At 43.6% G+C, this 19,895-nt stretch overlaps 1 protein-coding gene across 2 annotated transcripts in view; it reads left to right on the plus strand.

The window, feature by feature from the left end:
* The window catches only part of LOC120988591 (MLX interacting protein), a 79,764-nt gene that overhangs the window by 41,134 nt on the left and 18,735 nt on the right, over positions 1–19,895 (plus strand). Inside the window, exons 6-12 of one of the 2 annotated variants that reach the window (XM_040416143.1) lie at positions 1,211–1,367; positions 1,538–1,627; positions 5,536–5,639; positions 5,961–6,543; positions 9,184–9,305; positions 11,398–11,572; positions 14,229–14,341. In XM_040416143.1, the coding sequence (XP_040272077.1) occupies positions 1,211–1,367; positions 1,538–1,627; positions 5,536–5,639; positions 5,961–6,543; positions 9,184–9,305; positions 11,398–11,572; positions 14,229–14,341 (1,344 nt within the window). The remainder of the gene's footprint in view (positions 1–1,210; positions 1,368–1,537; positions 1,628–5,535; positions 5,640–5,960; positions 6,544–9,183; positions 9,306–11,397; positions 11,573–14,228; positions 14,342–19,895) is intronic. The other variant, XM_040416144.1, reaches the window with a different exon arrangement.

Here is a 19,895-nt window from a genome sequence, read left to right on the forward strand (position 1 = left end):
AAAGTCTGGGGCTAAAAAAGGTTGTGTGAATAAAAAAAACTCAAAAACTAAAAAATGCTTCTAAAAAACCCCCCACCAGAATATCATGGCTTTTTCATACAAGCCAGAAGAATGTCGCATTTTATGGTCTATGATATGCCCTGCACCTAATTTATGATAAGGCACACGTTTAAAGTGAAATCTACACCAGCTCGGAGCTGGCATAGATTTCGCTCATCTTCCTACACTGAGACTGGCATAAGAAAAGATAAATATGCTGGACCCACACTCTCTATGCCCACACTCTCTATGCCATAGTGTGGCCTCAGCCTACGAAGAGGTGATTGGCCTGGGGATCGCTATAATGGTGCCCACACACATCAGAGCCTTTTTAGAGAGAGATATGGCGCCAGCTCCCCCATGGCAGATGTCTGGGGAAAGAGGGGTTGGCAAGTTGGATGCCCGTTCCTTTATCACAGGAGACTTGTTCCCCTCATGCTCAGCCGAACAATGTGTCCAGGTGTATGGGAAATACCTATTGAAGGTGTATGGCCATCTTTGTGAGATGTAAGATTGGATGAGGATTTGGGCACTGATTCCACACCTAAATTCACGTGAAATGTTCCGACATTTTGAATCCAGTGAATGGGGCATTTCATAGCCCATTCCCATGCCGCAAAAAATATCCCGATGGACTATGCAGCATGTTCTCTGTTCTGCCATAGATTTGTCCAATTTGAATGACAATTGAGCTAATTATCCTGTATATCTGCTGCAGAATCGATGTGCCGGCTCTAGATTTCTGCTGCGAATCCTGTTAATATATCCCTATTACTGCCAATGAATACGGCTAGAGAACTACAGAGGTGCTGTCCAGTGCACCCACAGGCGGGATTCTGGAGCGCGAGACGTGCTTTTATTTTGGGCCACATTTAGACATGGCGGATTTGTGCTGGATTCCTAGTGCGAATGGCTAAACCAAAATCTGTATCAAAGTGCAATATACAGTACTAGTAATCGCAGTTTTACAAAATATCATTCAAAGGTCGTGAGCAAGTGGTGCAAGGATTTTTGTATACCAGATTTTCTGTTGAATTGTGCCATGCTATGGATCTGGTGAATTCTGGCAGATCCACAGTAAAACCTCTGCAGGATCCGTATGTGACAGGAGGCAGACTATGAGTAGCAAAGACGGGCGAGAACTGGTAAAGGATTTCTGTTTTTCTTGCAGGACGATGACATTCTTTGGCATACCAGCGTGGATGGCAGAGAAACGCCAGTCCCGATGGAAGAAGAGCCTCTTCTGGACATGGAGATGCTTATGGCAGAATTCAGTGACACTTTATTTTCTACTATTTATTCACATCAGCACAATCCAAAAGAGAATGGTAAGTGTCCTCCATCTGCCTTACTACACTACCGGACCACTGTACTACTTACTAATGACTTGTGCAGAGATTTCAAGTGTACGCCCTATACTTCGCTTCCCTTTAGAATAATTAATACGCTGTCCCTTTAAACAGGAGAACGTCTGCTAATCCTTTCCCCTTCATTACAGCACATTCAGGGAATGCAGACATGATCCAACCAGAGCTTTTTCCACTGCAGCCCAACTTGGACTTGATGGATACATTTGAATCCTTTCCAGGTTAGTGGATGTTCTACTATGAAGAACAATGTCCTATTGCTTTGGCCAATTATGGGAAGGGTACGCGGATGATGACCATTAGGAACCGAATAAATCGCTTTGGACAAACGGTGTTATCGGTGTACGTGAATAGATGTGGTAGATCCGCCTGCGTGCACTCGCTTACATTTACTTGTGATCATTTAACACTCCCTGGCGTCATGGCATAGGAATAGCTCGAGGCTTTGGATCCCCCTTTGTGTTGGCTTGAAAAATAAGTACTTTGCCAAAAAACTGCGAGGTCAGTTGTCCATTAATAATATTGGACGTAGACATGGACATTGTTCCTTTATGGTTCTGTGACCCTCTAAGCATTCAGAGCGGGCATATAGACTGTATATATGCAGAGACGGCTGAACATATTCTTCACAAGGTTTTTATGTAAATCCGTTAGCGCTTGCAATTCGTGTTTTTTTTTAATTTTTTTGTGGGCATTGCGATTATAGAATGCTGGGAAGCAATGATTTAAAAACTCTACTGTATTAATTCCATATAAAATGTATTGTTGGCACATAGCTTGCCACTAAAGCAGTGCCCTTGAGTATCTAAAGGTGACCATACACAATCAACAGCTGTCGGCCAAGCAATCTCTCCGGACTCCATCATGCACGTACACACCCGGCTTGGCCGAACATGTGTGTGTATTCAATGGGGAGATAAGCTGCCTCCAGGAGACAATACTCATTTCACCAGAACCTTCTCGCCTCCCCCACATTAGGACGGTCAGTTGGACCTGCCATTCTGGGCCGGTTCACTGCACAATACACTAATGTGTATGGAGGCCTTAGATCCAGCCATTAAGCAGTAGAGCCCTCAAACTCATTGAGGGACATTTTATCAATAATGGTGTCATTTGCGCCCAAAAAAATACTAACATTACAAATGTGACTTTTTTTTATATATATATAAACTTCATTATCAGCTTATTTCTCTCGATTTTGAAACATTGTAATGCCAATAGCACTAAAATGTGACCTTTTTAAACTGAAATGCGCAATTTCAGCCAACCCTTGAGACCCATATTTGCGACATTTCCTATGGTAAATTGCGACTTTTGTTTCAGATGCGGGCCATTTATTTATTTTTTTTAAATGTCCATTTCCTGACAACCTCCTGTCAGCTCAGCTCATTTCTATTAGATAAAAATAAATGCGCCCTGCTTTAATGCTTACCCATCACTTGCTCCCACGACAAGCTGCCTTTTCTTAAATGCAACTTTTTGACAAAAAGTTGCATCTTTCTGCCATAAATTCCATTTTTTACACAAAACACCACCACATAAGCTGGCTTAATTGTCCACAACAATTTGAGCCATTTCTGCCCGTAAGGCGTAATATGCGCAATTTGATAGCCCCGCCCACTTTTAAATCTATAACTCATTTCTGATGTGATGCATTCTTTATGGTGAAGATTCTGGAGAAAACAGTTGATAAATTTGGCGCAAATTAAAACTCCATTCTTTTTTTTTTGCACATTTTACACCATAATTCTGGTGCAACATGCCTAGTAAATGTCCCCCAGTGTGTTCTAAACCCCCCGGTGCAGAACATTTCTTTCTTTGAGTTCATTCTGTTTCTTTCGAATAGAAAGGGTGAACAGACCAGAACCGTGAGGAGGAGTTTTGCAAAGCCACCTATTAGTCAGAGAAGCGTTCTGGATTTTCCAGTACCATAATCATTATGATAATTAGCTGCACCATTTATAGTTACTTTCTGTTTATAACCTCCTAGGCTAAACAGGGTGTAATGCATCATGTGAGCACAATACTGTTTGTTCATTGTTTGGCCGTTTTAATGCTGATTTATCTTCATGTCTTCGATAGCTAAGAGTTTAATTGGTTGAAACGTGATGTCTGTCAGAAATATTTCTAACAATTTATTATTTTTTAATTTTTTTTTGTGTGCAGTTTACCAGATTGTCCTATTTTATTATTTTTTTTTAATTGCATTATTCCTATTAGGTCCCATGCACACAACTACCGGTGTATTTTTGGTCCACATCCTATCTGTGTTTTTTGTGGATCGGATGCCAATTGCCAACCCATTAATTTCTATGGGGCCCCTGAAGATGCGGACAGCGCATAGTGTGCCGTCCGCATCAGTGTGTCGGTTCCATGGCTCAGAGTAAAATAGAATGTGTCGCATTCTTGTCCGTATTACAGACAAGAATAGGCATTTATGCAAAAGTGGCGGACCTGCTGAATGGGAACGTACGGGGCACACACGGCCAGTATCCATGTTTTGCAGATCTGCGATTCGTGGGCCACAAAACGGATATGGTCATGTGCATGAGGCCTTAAACGTACAATGTGTATCATCAAGCAACCCCAACAAATGAACTCGCATAAAAGACAAAGGTAAAACTTAAAATCAACAATCTTTATTAAAGCACAAGACGAACTAGAGGGACATCTGGTAGTCGAAAGTAGAAACCACATTCAGGCTTGCGGCTAGATTACCTACACTGGGTTAGTCGGACAAAAATCCGCCCCATCCACACTTACCCTGACCATGTGACAAGTTATGGGTGTTTGAGTATAGGTAATCTAGCCGCAAGCCTGAATGCCATTTCTACTTTCAATACTTTCAACCACCACATGTCCCCCTAGTTCCTTGTCTTGTGTTTTATGTGGATCTTACTTCATTTTTATGCTCTTTTTGGTAACCATAAAGATTGATGTATTTTTTTTATGCGAGTTCATGTGTTGGTGTTTCTTATTGTATTAGAATGCTAAGGCCTGTGCTGATGTTCACTGAGCCATGTGTTGGGCTCAGTTTCTGTATGTTAGTTTAACATCCATTACATAAATCTTAATGATGCATGATTCATTCAGTCACTGGCTACAACGAGGAAATAAAACTCGTAATTGTCCGTTGATGAGGTAAAAAGTTGGGTAGAGCTTGAGGAGTCAAATCAAAAACAGGTCTTGCAGGTTAGTCACTCCATGTGATCTTTATCACACGTAGAGTGGTAGTAGTCCCTACGTTAGCAGTTTGATCACAATTCGGGTTCTGATTTTGGGACTAAATCAGGCACAATGCAGTACACCTTGTGTCCCGATCTGCATGCAGCTCACCGCTAATTGCCAGGCCACGCCTGTACATGCTGTTTGTTTCAAAATGGCAATTAGCGTTGAGCTGCATGTGAGTCATGCTGCCAGGACCCATCATTTATGAGCAACCTAATGGAGGACGGGACAGACCTCCGGACATGTCTGATTTGTTAAATTCACCAACAAATAACTGTTCTGGGGAATCTTTAATTAAAATTCTGTGGGGCTAATTCTGTAGATGGCGTAAACTTGGACAGGTTGTCTAGGCCTGGACCCGATTTATCACAGGGGCTCAGGTTGGATCAGAACTCTGGAACAGGGATAGACCGTTTTAGCTAACTTTATATCAACTATTTGGAATTGTCGAGCAAGTTTGGCATTCAGTATAACACATTAGGCCATGACCCTTTCCTGAAAAGTCACACCGCTGCTGGATTGCAGGGTGGTCATAACGCCTGGAAAGGTCATCATTATCTGATCGTGGGGGGCCAACACCTGGGACCCCCGCCGATCAGATGTTTGAGAAGGCACTGGCGCTCCTATGAGCACCGTACATTCTATAGTAGCTGTGTTTGGTATCGCAGCTCAGCCCCATTCACTTCTATGGGGCTGAGCTGCGCCTAGGCCACATGACAGATGAACGTGTCGTCACTGGCATAGGGAAAGCCGCAAGAAGGCCATGGCATTACTGTAGCTGATGAGCAGGGATCCCAAGCGGCAGACCCCCACCGATCAGATACTGATTAACTATCCAGATGATAGGTCATCGCTATTTATGAGAAGCTATTACTTAACCTTTTTTCTTTTCATTTTACAGATATCTTCTCTTCCAAATCGCTGTCATCCACCTTATTCGGCTCTTCCTCTTCTGTGCCTGCCGTTCCACTGCCTGACCCTGCGTTGCGTTCCTGTAATCAGGCGGTAAGATGCCCTTTATTGGTATTTTACTCCTTCAAGCATTTAGGTGTCTGTATGTAGGGGAGGCTTGCTTTATTCAGTAAATGAGTTGTACATGTTCAGTGCTTATGCACACGAGCGCGATCAGCCCAAGAAACACGGTCCGTGTGTCTGCCGGATCTCCCCGGCGGACTGTATCATAATGTTTTATGTTGCAGTCAGTTTATATCTGATCGTGTGTCTCTTGTACTGAACTGTGAGTCTGCTGGAAACGGTTTTTGTTGTGCTGCAGGATATTAGTGCAGTATTGAATTTTGTAGTACTCACCAAACCTATCTCTTACAGCCTTCTATTTTGCCATCAAGCACGCTGGCACCAGTGAATCTTGATGAGGAGTTAATCCCGTCCCCAGGTCCTCCTTCCATCCTTCCTCGAGTACCTGAAGTGAGAAGAGGGCGAGCATCCAGTCTAGGCAGCATCGCTGCTGTCAACGGGCCAGTCAAGTTTAACTCAGAGACTGCTATAAGCAGCCAGCACGGTTTTGTCCCTGTCTTTTCCCCTCCAGTGACGATCTTCCAAACCCCTGCTGCTCCACCAACCGTGCCTCCAAATCGTCGCCTGACACCCCTGCCTTCCTTTGTTAACCCAGACAGTGAGAAGTTCTCCCTGTGTAACTCCTCAGTAATCACGCACACGGCCTCTGCTACACTTGCTCATAATCCTTCTGCAACTACCTTCAGCCAGAGCCAGAACCTCATTCTTGCTACTCAGCAACAAGTGCCTTGCAACATTTCAGGGGTTGCGCAGCAAAATGCCCCTCATTCTAATACATACTTTACTATCTCCAACTCCGGAGCCAAGAAAAAGCAGCCTCAGAAAATTGTACCTGCTCCCCAGCCAGAGACTGTGTCCTTGCTATTTACTCCTGGTAAGATTATATAAGGCAGTGTGTCGATAAATCTTCATGAAAATCAGGATTTGTGGCAGAATGAACATGTCTTGCACAAACGTCACCTTATTTTCAGGCTTTTTTTTTTTTTTACCTTAAGGCTCCATTCACCCGTCCGTGGTGTGTTGCGGACCAGCAAATTGCGGATCCGCAACACACCCGCCCGGCACCTCTATAGAAATGCCTATTCTCCTATTCTTGTCCGCAGCTGCGGACAGGAATAGGACATGTTCTATCTTTTGCGGAGCTGCGGATCCGAAGACACTGTGTGCTGTCCGCATCCATTCCGTCCCCATAGAAAATGAATGGGTCCGCACCCGGACCCATTTGTGGACGTGTGAATGGAACCTAATACTGCTTGCCTTCAGTGTGTGTTGGAACATCACCCACAGTCAAAATTGTACATGTAGTTAGCTGGAAGTCGACTGGGTTGTTTTAGGTCCCTACCTAGTAAGGTGATAGGGTTGGGAAAAAAAACATTTCTCCTACAATGTTGAATGCACCCCCCATCTCCAGAAGCCGATATTTCTATCTAAGAAGGAAAAATTATTTTGGCTCCAAATAATTGCAAATTTACACGGGCTGATTATTGGTAACAAAGGTTTGTATGCCTGTTCATGTTTATGTAGCACATTAAATCATGCTGTGTGACCAGCGATCTGCTGTCCAGAAACAATGAATCTGTATGAGCATGAGCGATTGCAGCTGCTGTCCCCATAAAGTGGAAGTGATTGCGGAGTGTAAATACACCTCTTAACCTACACTGATGAGGCAGATATCAGGAAGGAACGGTCCTTTCCAGATAATTGCATGCTCAACAATATTCCATGCATGACAATGTTTTTTCCCTGCGGAATTTCAGCGCGGACACAGATGCCAAAATTCTAACAATGGCCAAGTGATTTCTACATATGGCTCTTTTCAATGGGAGGCAGCACTGAAGATCACAGAATGGCAGTTTAAAGCTAAAACCGCACCGAGAATGGTCATTAAGGGTGTCCATGCCAAAATGTCTTTAAAATAATTCCTGTTGTTCCACGTGTCCTGGTAAAAGCATTTGTGTAAATGGCAGCTTCGTTAGTAGCCCCCATTCTAGTTTAGGTGTTCAGTAGATATCCTCAACTGTAATTGTGATGATCACCTAGAGGGAATGGTCTCAATCCCATATCACAATTTAAAAATAAAGAACCAGTGGAAATGGTTTTTATCAAGCTGAAAGTAAACGGGGACCCCTAGTGGTAGATGCGATAACAGCCGGATTTCGTATTATGACATGGAGACGGTAAGAGAGTGATGGTGTCGGGCCTAGGGTAAAGACTTTCACGCAGTCTACAATACAGTAACTGTTAAGAGGAGATCTTCAATGCAGTTTTATGCCATGAGATAGTGTGTGGTTTTTTTTTTTTTTTTTCAGTAGATCCAAGCTCTCCCCCTCACTTCCTCAGTCTTCCTCTGTCTTGCATGTAAAGTAGTTCTTGTGGATACTTTACTAGCCCCGTTGGTCAGGGCCAGACTGGGAACTTAAAGTGGCCTTTGGATAAATGTAAAATTGGCCCCTTGTTGTTAGTGGGTCCAAATTGAAACGAGGAAGAGCAACACATGTAGGCAAGGTCAGCAATACCATATTGAGGCACAAAATACCTCAGCGGAGCCAAATACCTTGATGCAAGACAATAAACTGCTCCAGCCGCATCAGAAACGGAAGTGCAGTACAAAATCCCTCCTCAGAGGCTGTCCCTCTGTGTTGCCAGCGCCAGATGCCATGTTTTTTCCTCCTACTCTAGTTGCCTCAGGATGGGAATATAATTGAATTCAGAAATCAGGGGGGGTATCTGTGGTCGCATAACTACTTGACTCCCCAGCGTCAATTAAAATGGTTGTCCACATTCAGAGCTAAACCCGTACACACCCCGAATTTCACCCAAGCAGCAATTTCACGCTCCGATGCTCTCCCTTACCCTACGCTGAATCGCGCAGGCAAAGGCATTTTATGGAGTTCCAGTTACATATCAGGCTCTCCATAAGGACTGCTAGGCTCTGATGGGCGGGCTTTAGCGTTGCACTAGCCTGTAAAACAGATAGGGCAGCGCTAAAGCCCGCCCATCAGAGCTGGTAGCTTCACCAGGAACACTGGTAGGCAGGAGCCTCCGCCCAGCAGTGTGTTATAAACAAAAAAGCCCTTGCCCCGTGCGATCCAGCGCAGGGCAAGGAAGAGCATGAAATGCTCCGATGCTCATAACAGGGGGCTGCCTGGATGAAATTCTGGGTATGTCCAGATTCAGCTCTGAACCCTCGCACTTACTGTCACAAGTGCAGGTTTAAACCGTCGCCGGGAATTGGTGTTTTAAACCTGCCCTGAGATTCTGACTCCCACCAATCTAATATCGATAGCATATTCTAGTAAAAAGGACTGTAAGCAGAGATCTTGTGAACCTGTCAGGAATTGATACAGAAAGTATATTTGAATATTGTATGATCTTTTTGTTGTATGAAGAATAACGTTTATGTGGTGAAAGTGTTATAGCCCTTTGAGTATAGTAATCGTCTATCATCACCCTTGTCCTATGGGTACAGTAGGTATTGCATGGCCTGAATTCTGACTGTTCCTGTCTCTTTCAGCACACTTTTCAGGTCAAACTCAAGCTGTGATCGTATCTCCTGCCTCCCTCAAGACAGACACCTTAATAGCACCAAGAATCACGCAGTCCAGTGTTGTCATCGCACCAGCTGGACTTTCAGGAGTAAGACACTGTTGGCTTTTACCATTACTTGCATTACCTGTTCATGTAAATGGACAATGTGGAGGAATATTCACGACTTTTTTTTTTTTCTGTAAAACCCTCTATGGTAGCTGGTTCATGTGGAAATGTTTTAGGTGGAAAAAATGCTGCAAAGTAAGAATGCTTTCAAAAATTGTGTTAACGGTTTACATTCCATCAGTGAACAAAATGCAAAGTAAATGAACAAAAGAGAAATATAGATTAAATGTTTGGTGTGACTACCCTTTGCCTTCAGAACAGCATCAGATCTTCTAAGTTGTTCCAAACATCTTGGAAGACTAACCACAGATCTTCTGTGGATGTAGGCTTGCTCCAATCCTTCGGTCTTATGTAATCCAAGACAGACTCGATGCTAAGATCAGGGCTCTGCAAGGGCACATCGTCACTTCCAGGACTTGTTCTTCTTTATGCTGAAGATAGTTCTTAATCACATTGGCTGTACGTTTGGAGTCATTGTCCTGCTGCAGAATAAATTTGGAGCAAGTCAGATGGTACTTCATTTGGATAAGTATCTGCCTGTATTTCTCAGCATCGAGGACACCATTAATCCTGACCAAATACCCAACTCCATTTGTTGACATGCAGTCCCAAACTTGCAAGGAGCCTCCACCATACTTCACTGTTGCCTGCAGACTTAAATTACTGTACCACTTTCCAGGGTGGCGAACAAACTGCCATCTGTTATATATCAATATTTCAAAAATTCCTTTGTTTTCATGCATAGTTGAGTCGTTTGGTCTTTTTTGCTGCATCTGTTTCATGAAGACCACTTCTGCCCAGACTTCTCCATACAGTAGATGGGTGTACATGGGTCCCCCTGGTTTTTGCCAGCACTGAGCTGATGGCTGGGCTGGACATCTTCTGATTTCGAAAGGAAGTAAGCATGATGTCTCTTTCGTCTGCTGTTTTCAGCAAATGGAGTTGGGAATTTAGACAGGATTAATGGTGTCCTCAATGCTGAGAAATACAGGCAGATTCTTGTCCATCTTGCAGTACCATCAGGGAGACATCTGATTGTCTCCAAACTTATTCTGCAGCAGGACAACCATGCCAAAAATACAGCCAATGTAATTAAAGGGATTCTGTCATGAGATTTTACCCCCATAACCTAAACATATGCTCATGTCCGGAGTAATAATAAGAATCCTAAGCTGGCATTATTAAACCTCACTGTAGCTCTATTTGCACAGAAAACAGGTTTTTATAACCTGTTAATCACTCACTTAAGGTGCCCAAGGGGAGGTCCGTTAATACAGGGTGCCTGGCTGCACCCCTCGCCGTCCGGTGCCCAGCGCTGCCTTCCCTAGCTCAGCTCCGCCGCCGCAATCCTACCCGTCGCTCTGCCAGATCCCGCGCCTGCGCACTAGGCTCAGCCTGATGCGCCGCGGACTCTTGGCAGCGGCTTCGTTGAGCGAAGTGCGCATGCGCCGGCTGAGTGATTGACAGGTTATAAAAACCTGTTATTTGTGCAAATGGAGCCACAGTGAAGTTTAATAATGCCAGCTTAGGATTCTTATTATTACTCCGGACATGAGCATATGTTTAGGTTATAGGGGTAAAATCTCATGACAGAATCCCTTTTAAGAACTATCGTAAGTGTAAGAACAAGGAGTCCTCGAAGTGATGATATGGACCCCACAGAGCCTTAATCTCAGTATCATAGAGTCTGTCTGGGATTACATGAAGCAACAGAAGGATTTGAACAAGCCTACATCCACAGAGGATCTGTGGTTCGTTCTCCAAAATGTCTGGAACAATCTCACTGCTGGGTTCGTTCAAAAACTGTGTTCTAGTCAGTGTACCTAGAAAAGTTGATGCCATTTTGAGGGCATTGAAGGGTGGTCACACCAAATATTGATTTGATTTAGTTTTCTCTTTTGTTCATTCGCTTTGCATTTTCTTCACTGATAAAAAAATAAATATTTAACACTTCTATTTTTAAAGCATTCTTAAATTTCTGCATTCGTTCCACACCTGCCTAAAACTTTTGCTCAGTATTGTATGACAGCTGGTTGTAGAACACCATATCCACTACTATATCTCCATCTAACAGGCCTCTGGAATGCCAGAGTTTCATGGGAGTATTCTTGTTGGACCATCTAAGCAATCCCAGGGCAACCAGAAGTCCCAGTCTGCTGTTTCTCGACTCTTTCCTAGTCCAAGTCAAGAGAACGTAGTGAAGAGAGAGATGACCCCCTTACAGAACTGCAGCACCTCACCTTCATCCTGTGAGCTCAGGAGAATACACCATGCTATGATGTATTTAATTGCAATATATCCGTTATTTGTCTGTTTATTCGTTGTCCATTTAGTTTTGATAGACCTCTTAACTCAGACATTGGTGGATTATGTAAGTGTATGCGTGGATTTAAGTAAAATATATAGATACACAGCTGGGTGTTCTTATCCTGTGTTTTGAACATTAGCACCGTTGAGGTTCTGTTACCCAAAAATGCTGTGCAATCAGCATGTTATAGAGCAGGAGAAGCTGAGCGGATTGATGGATAGTTTTGTGGGAAAGATTCAATAAAACTTTTAATTTGTACATTTAGATCTCTGCTATTTCTGATTTCATTGAATACGGGGGAGGTGTTTTCAGTGATTGATAGCATTGTCTGTGTAAGGCTACTTTCACACTTGCGGCAGAGTGATCCGGCAAGCAGCTCCGTCGCCAGAACTGCCTGCCGGATCCCGCAATCTGCATGCAAACAGACAGCATTTGTAGACCGATGCGGATCCTGCTAACAAATGCATTGCAAGAACGGATCCGTCTGTCCGTTTGTCATACGGACAAACGGATCCGTTTAAAAAATAAAAAAAATAAAAAAATCACTTTTTTTTTTTTAAAGGTCTGTGCATGCGCAGATCGGAAGGCCGGATCCGGCATTGCAGTATTTTTAATGCACTAATACTTTGCTATGGAAAAAAATGCCGGATCCGGCAGTCAGGCAAGTGTTAAGTTTTTTTTTTGGCCAGAGATAAAACTGTAGCATGCTGCGGTATTATCTCCGTCCTGAACAGTCAAAAAGACTGAACTGAAGACGTCCTGATGCATCCTGAACGGATTGCTCTCCATTCAGAATGCATGGGGGTAAAACTGATCAGTTCTTTTTCGGTATCGAGCCCCTAGGACGGAACTCTATGCCGGAAAAGAAAAACGCAAGTGTGAAAGTACCCTAAGGGCTCTTTCACACTTGCGTTCTTGTCTTCCGGCATAGAGTTCTATCGTCGGGGCTCTATGCCGGAAGAATCCTGATCAGGATTATCCTAATGCATTCTGAATGGAGAGAAATCCGTTCAGGATGCATCAGGATGTCTTCAGTTCCGGAACGGAACGTTTTTTGGCCGGAGAAAATACCGCAGCATGCTGCGCTTTTTGCTCCGGCCAAAAATCCGGAACACTTGCCGCAAGGCCGGATCCGGAATTAATGCCCATTGAAAGGCATTGATCCGGATCCGGCCTTAAGCTAAACGTCGTTTCGGCGCATTGCCGGACCCGACATTTGGCTTTTTCTGAATGGTTACCATGGCTGCCGGGACGCTAAAGTCCTGGCAGCCATGGTAAAGTGTAGCGGGGAGCGGGGGAGCAGTATACTTGCCGTCCGTGCGGCTCCCGGGGCGCTCCAGAGTGACGTCAGGGCGCCCCACGCGCATGGATCACGTGATCGCATGGACACGTCATTCATGCGCATGGGGCGCTCTGACGTCATTCTGGAGCGCCCCGGGAGCCGCACAGACTGTAAGTATACTGCTCCCCCGCTCCCACTATGGCAACCAGGACTTTAATAGCGTCCTGGGTGCCATAGTAACACTGAACGCATTTGGAAGACGGTTCCGTCTTCAAATGCTTTCAGTACACTTGCGTTTTTCCGGATCCGGAGTGTAATTCCGGCAAGTGGAGTACATGCCGGATCCGGACAACGCAAGTGTGAAAGAGGCCTAAGTGTGTATACACTGATATACAGGGGGGTTATGGAGGTGTTATCAGTGACTGACAGCTATCTGTGTTTACACATTTACACACACAATACCATCACTCATTGAAAAGAAATTTACATTTATAACTTACAAGTTTAGCTTAAATGTTTTCCAGAGAGCTTTGTCAATCTGCTCAGCTTCTCCTGCTCTATAACATGATCCCTGCAGATTACACTACGTTCCGTGTTGTCGGGTTCCCTTTAATGTAATGTGTTCTTAGCTTCCAGTTGGTAATAATGGATTTAGTTTAAAGTCTAATTACTCTGATGTCACCCAAAATCCTACTCTGTATGCCACAGACACAGGAGTCCAGGAGGCTAAGGTATTATGCACAACACACAAAGTTGGGTTCCTTTCCTACCGGCCAATTGCAGGCTGGTATGAGTGCTGATTGATGATAGTCAATCGGTGCTCGTTTAAAGTACCTTACCAGTCTGTTACAAAGTGAACCATAATTATAGTGAGATTGCAGATTGTCGGCAGTGCATCCCATATTCACACAGGGCAATACGTTGCCAACCAACAACATTTAATGCCCCATGAAAATGTTCTCACCTGACAAACTAGAATTCTTATGAAAGTTAATTCACGATAATTGACCCCATCGTCTGCATGTGTAAAAGGGCCCTTAGTTACATAGGGAAATAAATGTGCAAGAGCATGTACTTCAGTCACAGCAGACAATAGACCACATCGCATATGTGGATATATAGCCAGGAAGCGAAGGTATGTGCAATTGTTTGGTAGGGTTCGCACATTTGCTGCCACATAGGGGGAAACACTACTCACCAGTGATCTCCTCTACCTGCGGGGACACTAAATTCTTCTTAGACTTGAACTGATAATTTGGTTTTGTATCTGCCTGTACATTTTATTTTTATCACTAACTGTATTTTGTGTTTCAAGACCGAGATTGTCAGAATTCAAGGCAAGGATCACCGTGTGCATCTGAACACAGCCTCAGTCCACCGCATAGCTCAGGAAAAAACACTGCTGACCAACAAAGCTCTGCACTCAAGGTATAGTAGCAACCCAGAAAGGTTGATATTTCATAGCGTATTTGCCTGCTTTCAGTGCATTGTGAACCCTGGATTTTCATATACTGTAACCATCAAATATACATTCAGTGGTATGCGGGGTTATTCGTTGTATAATGAAGTTATATAATTATCATGATCTGCCTGCAGTCATTAGTTATTTAGGGCATACAAATCTGCCAATTTTTGTGATATTTACAGACAGAAGTACATAACTGTACTGTAAAGGCCAATTTACATGGGCCAATGGTCTGATGAATAAAGGTTCCTAAGAATGCTCGTTGCTGTTGTTTGCCACTTGTAAACTTTATTTTTTATTTTTTTACTGTTCACAATGTTCAGCCATAACATTAAACCACTGCCTAATGTTGTGTAGATCCCACTTCTGCCGTCAAAACAGCTCTCACCCGGATGGACTTTCAATTCCGCTATTGAGATCCGTCATAGGATCTCAATAGTGGAGGAAAATGCTTCAGTTTTGCCCCCATTCATTATCCATGGGGACAAAACTGAATGAAACGGAATGCAGCAAAATGCATTCCGTTCATTTGGTTGCGCTCCCATCGCGGACAATATAACGCTGCAAGCAGGGTTTTTCTGTCCGCGATGTGGTGCGGTGCAAGACGGTTCCGTCCTGACACACAATAAGTCAATGGGGACGGATCCGTTCACTCTGACACAATAGAAAACGGATTCGTCCCCCATTGACTTTCAATGGTGTTCAAGACGGATCCGTCATGGCTATATAAGACTTAATACAACCGGATTCGTTCATGACTGATGCAGGAGGTTGTATTATTGTAACGGAAGCGTTTTTGCAGATCCATGACGGATCCGCAAAAAACACTAATGTGAAAGTAGCCTAAATGCCAAGGTTTCAAAGCAGAACATTGCCCAAAGCATCATACTGCCTTCGCCATCTTGCTTTACTTCCATAGTGCATCCTGGTGCTATCTTGCACCCAGGTAAGCCTGGCTGTCCACATGAAAGAAAACATGACCAGGTCACCTTATTCCATTGCTCCTTGGTCCACTTCTAATGCTCATATGCACATTTTAGGTGTGTTCTGCAGGGGAGAAGGTTCATTATGAGCCCTCTGACACAGCTGGTCACAGCTACACAGCCCCATACACGGAAACTGTGATGCGCTATATTTCCTGATATCATATATACCAGGGATCAGCAACCTCCGGCACTCCAGATGTTCTGAAACTACAACTCCCAGAATGCTCCATTCACTTCTATGGGAGTTCTGAGAATAGCTGAGCATATTTGCATGCTGGGAGTTGTAGTTTCACAGCAGCTGGAGTGCCGAAGGTTGCTGATCCCTGATATATACAGTGGATATAAAAAGTCTACACACCCCTGTTAAAATGACAGGTTTCTGTGCTGTAAAAACATGAGACAAAGATAAATCATTTCAGAACTTTTTCCACCTTTAATGTGACCTATAAACTGTACAACTCAATTGAAAAACAAACTGAAATCTTTTAGGTGGAGGGAAGAAAACAAAAAAAACTAAAATAATGTGGTTGCATAAGTGTGCACACCATCTTATAAACTGGGGCTGTAGCTGTGTTCAGAATTGAGCAATCACATTCAAAATCATGTTAAATAGGAGTCAGTATACACCTGCCATCATTAAAGTGCCTCTGATTAACCCCAAATAAAGTTCAGCTGCTCTAGTTGGTCTTTCCTGGAAGTTTCTTAGTCGCATCCCACAGCAAAAGCCATGGTCCACAGAGAGCTTCCAAAGCATCAGAGGGATCTCATTGTTAAAAGGTATCAGTCAGGAGAAGGGTACAAAAGAATTTCCAAGGCATTAGATATACCATGGAACACAGTGAAGACAGTCATCATCAAGTGGAGAAAATATGGCACAACAGTGACATTACCAAGAACTGGACGTCCCTCCAAAAATGATGAAAAGACGAGAAGAAAACTGGTCTGGGAGGCTACCAAGAGGCCTACAGCAACATTAAAGGAGCTGCAGGAATATCTGGCAAGTACTGGCTGTGTGGTACATGTGACAACAATCTCCGTATTCTTCATATGTCTGGGCTATGGGTAGAGTGGCAAGACGAAAGCCTTTCCTTAGGAAGAAAACCGTCCAAGCCAGGCTACATTTTGCAAAAACGCATCTGAAGTCTCCCAAAAGCATGTGGGAAAAGGTGTTATGGTCTGATGAAACCAAGGTTGAACTTTTTGGCCATAATTCCGAAAGATATGTTTGTCGCAAAAACAACACTGCACATCACCAAAAGAACACCATACCCACAGGGAAGCATGGTGGTGGCAGCATCATGCCAAGGGGCTGTTTTTCTTCAGCTGGAACTGGGGCCTTAGTTAAGCTAGAGGGAATTATGAACAGTTCCAAATACCAGTCAATATTGGCACAAAACATTCAGGCTTCTGCTAGAAAGCTGAATATGAAGAGGAACTTCATCTTTCAGCACGACAACGACCGAAAGCATACATCCAAATCAACAAAGGAATGGCTTCACCAGAAGAAGATTAAAGTTTTGGAATGGCCCAGCCAGAGCCCAGACCTGAATCAGATTGAAAATCTGTGGGGTGATCTGAAGAGGGCTGTGCACAGGAGATGCCCTCGCAATCTGACAGATTTGGACAGGGGCGGATTAAGTGCATCATAGGTCCGGGGCTGTTTCCCAAACTTGGGCCCCTTTCCTCTATTTATCAATGACCCCGCCCCCCCCCCCCCCCCCAATTCGGTGTTCTGCCCCATATTTATAGTAAATATTTAAAGATAACTACACAACATGAAATTCTTTGCAAACTTCAAACCTTTATTGAAGTTTTTATAACAATGGTAAATGGTCCTTCAAATAATATATTAAATGGATTATTATTTTTTTTATTACAGGGAAAGATTTATCCAAACTAAATTAAAAGGAAAAGTGACTTGGTTACTTATAGCAAACAATCAGATTCCACCTTTCATTTCCCAAATGAGATCTGAAAAATGAAAGGTGGGATCTGATTGGTTGCTCGGGACAACTAAGTCAGTTTTCTGTACAACCAGTTTGGAAAATGTACAATAGTGCCATACTGTATACAATAGTAAGTGTCAGAGGACATACACTCTTACAGACCACATACATTTATAACATCCCCCATAATCATGTTCAGGAAACGAACAATCTAGCATCCGAAAATATTACAAAAAATATTAAAAAAAATCATATGTGCACTCTCCACACAGTAACTACCTCCAAGGTTGGCGCAAGTAAATGTGCCTTGTGTATAATGAGACCCCAGTATAAGGCTTTGTCTCACTTCAGTAAGTGGCATTTATCATGTAGAGAAAGTTAATACAAGACACTTACTAATGTATTGTGATTGTCCATATTGCTTCCTTTGCTGGATGCATTTTTCCATCACATTATAAAACTGCTCATTTTCATGCTTATTATGACCACCCTGCAATCCATCAGTAGTGGTAATGATAGCACACTATAGGAAAGATTGTGCACCCATGTGGTCCCGGCCACCAGTGAGTCTGGAACTTTCTCCTATAGTGTGCAAGCACGACCACCGCTGCTGGATTATAGGGTGGTCGTACCTATGGAAACTAGCAGTGTATAATGTCGCCTCCATTTGATGGCTCATCCATTCAAACACACTGCACCTGTACTAAACCCCCAACAGAACAAGTACAGATGGCAGATGCAGTGGCTTTGAATAGAGGAGACATCACATGGAGGTGATTTGCCTGGTCACATGACCCTCCATTATCGGCCATCTTATGGACAGGACCTCTGTGTGGACAGCACAAGAGACTTTGTAAACAAGGGAGAATACCTTATGAAATATAGAAAATGGTGCAGAATTTCACCAAGGACTATAGGTAAGTGTCATATCATCTCAGAAACACATTGGTCAACAATTACCAGAAAGTGGCCAACCCCTTTAAAGGGAATTTCTCACCAGCGACCTGCCTACCAAACAGTTTGCACAGACACAGCTTCTTACCGTCAAAATGAATGGCTTGTGATCCTCTTGTAGGGCTGCCTGCCCTTGTGTTTTTTACTTCTGTGAGATGCTGGATTTCACAGGAGGTAATGATGGTGGAATAAGCAGATCTGTAGAATAAATATAACATGATGGTGGATTAGTAATCTCTATATTTGAGGAGGAACCACTCTGGAGGTTTGGCTCTGTTCTGACTGAAATGGCGGCTGCTGGCCAATGTCTCTGTGCCACTGCTCTGTCTCTCTCCTCACAGGTGCCCAGTAGTGTTGAGCGAACTTCTGTTTTCAAGTTCGGTATATAAGGTATGGGTTATCTAAGAATTCCGTTATGGATTCTGCAAACAGGAATCATAATTTAGGGTCCGTGGTAGTGTTTGAACATCAAAATGGTGGATTACTTTTGATCCTTCTCCTCACACGTGCCCAGACCAGCACACCAAGTGTTTGAACATCAAAATGGTGGATTATTAATCCCTGTATCATACAGGATTAATAATCCACCATTTTGATGGTCAATAACTTGGTGTGTTGGGCTAGGCACCTTTAAAGAGAAGGATCAATTGTAATCCACCATTTTAATATCAAACACTTGGTGTAATAATCCACCATTTTTATAGTCAAACACACTTTGTGATGGGCAGTGGCACCTGTGAAAAAGAGGCAGAGCAGAGGCCAGACAGCAGCAGCCATTTCAGTCAGATTAGAGCCAAAGCTGCAGAGTGGCTGTAACCTGTAATCTGACTAAAATGGCGGCTGCTGGCCAATGTCTCTGTGCCACTGCTCTGTCTCTCTCCTCACAGGTGCCCAGTAGTGTTGAGCGAACTTCTGTTTTCAAGTTCGGTAAACGGTATATAAGGTATGGGTTATCTAAGAATTCCGTTATGGATTCTGCAAACAGGAATCATAACTTATGGTCCGTGGTAGCGTGGTAGTGTTTGAACATCAAAATGGTGGATTACTATTGATCCTTCTCCTCACACGTGCCCAGACCAGCACACCAAGTGTTTGAACATCAAAATGCTGGATTATAAATCCCTATATCATACAGAGATTAATAATTCATGATTTTGATGGTCAAAAACTTGGTGTGCTGGGCTAGGCACCTGTAAAGAGAAGGATCAATTGTAATCCACCATTTTAATATCAAACACTTGGTGTAATAATCCACCATTTTTATAGTCAAACACACTTTGTGATGGGCAGTGGCACCTGTGAAAAAGAGGCAGAGCAGAGGCCAGACAGCAGCAGCCATTTCAGTCAGATTAGAGCCAAAGCTGCAGAGTGGCTGTAACCTGTAATCTGACTAAAATGGCCACTGCTGCTCTGCCTCTCACTCACAGACACAACCCACAGTCCCACTGCCCTGCTGCCCAGGCCATCACCATTCATTAAAATGTACTAGCTTTGGCTGCTGCTGTGCCTGCTCACTGGAATGCTGGAAGTTAACCCCGACGAAGCAGGTCCTCCCTCCTTGCTGCTTTCTCTCACAGACCCAGCCACTCCAGCCAGGCTGTCCTGACTCCTGGCAATAGTAGTGGTGGCAC

The sequence above is a fragment of the Bufo bufo genome, chromosome 2, assembly GCF_905171765.1.
Source record: "Bufo bufo chromosome 2, aBufBuf1.1, whole genome shotgun sequence".
In the NCBI taxonomy this organism is placed as follows: domain Eukaryota; kingdom Metazoa; phylum Chordata; class Amphibia; order Anura; family Bufonidae; genus Bufo; species Bufo bufo.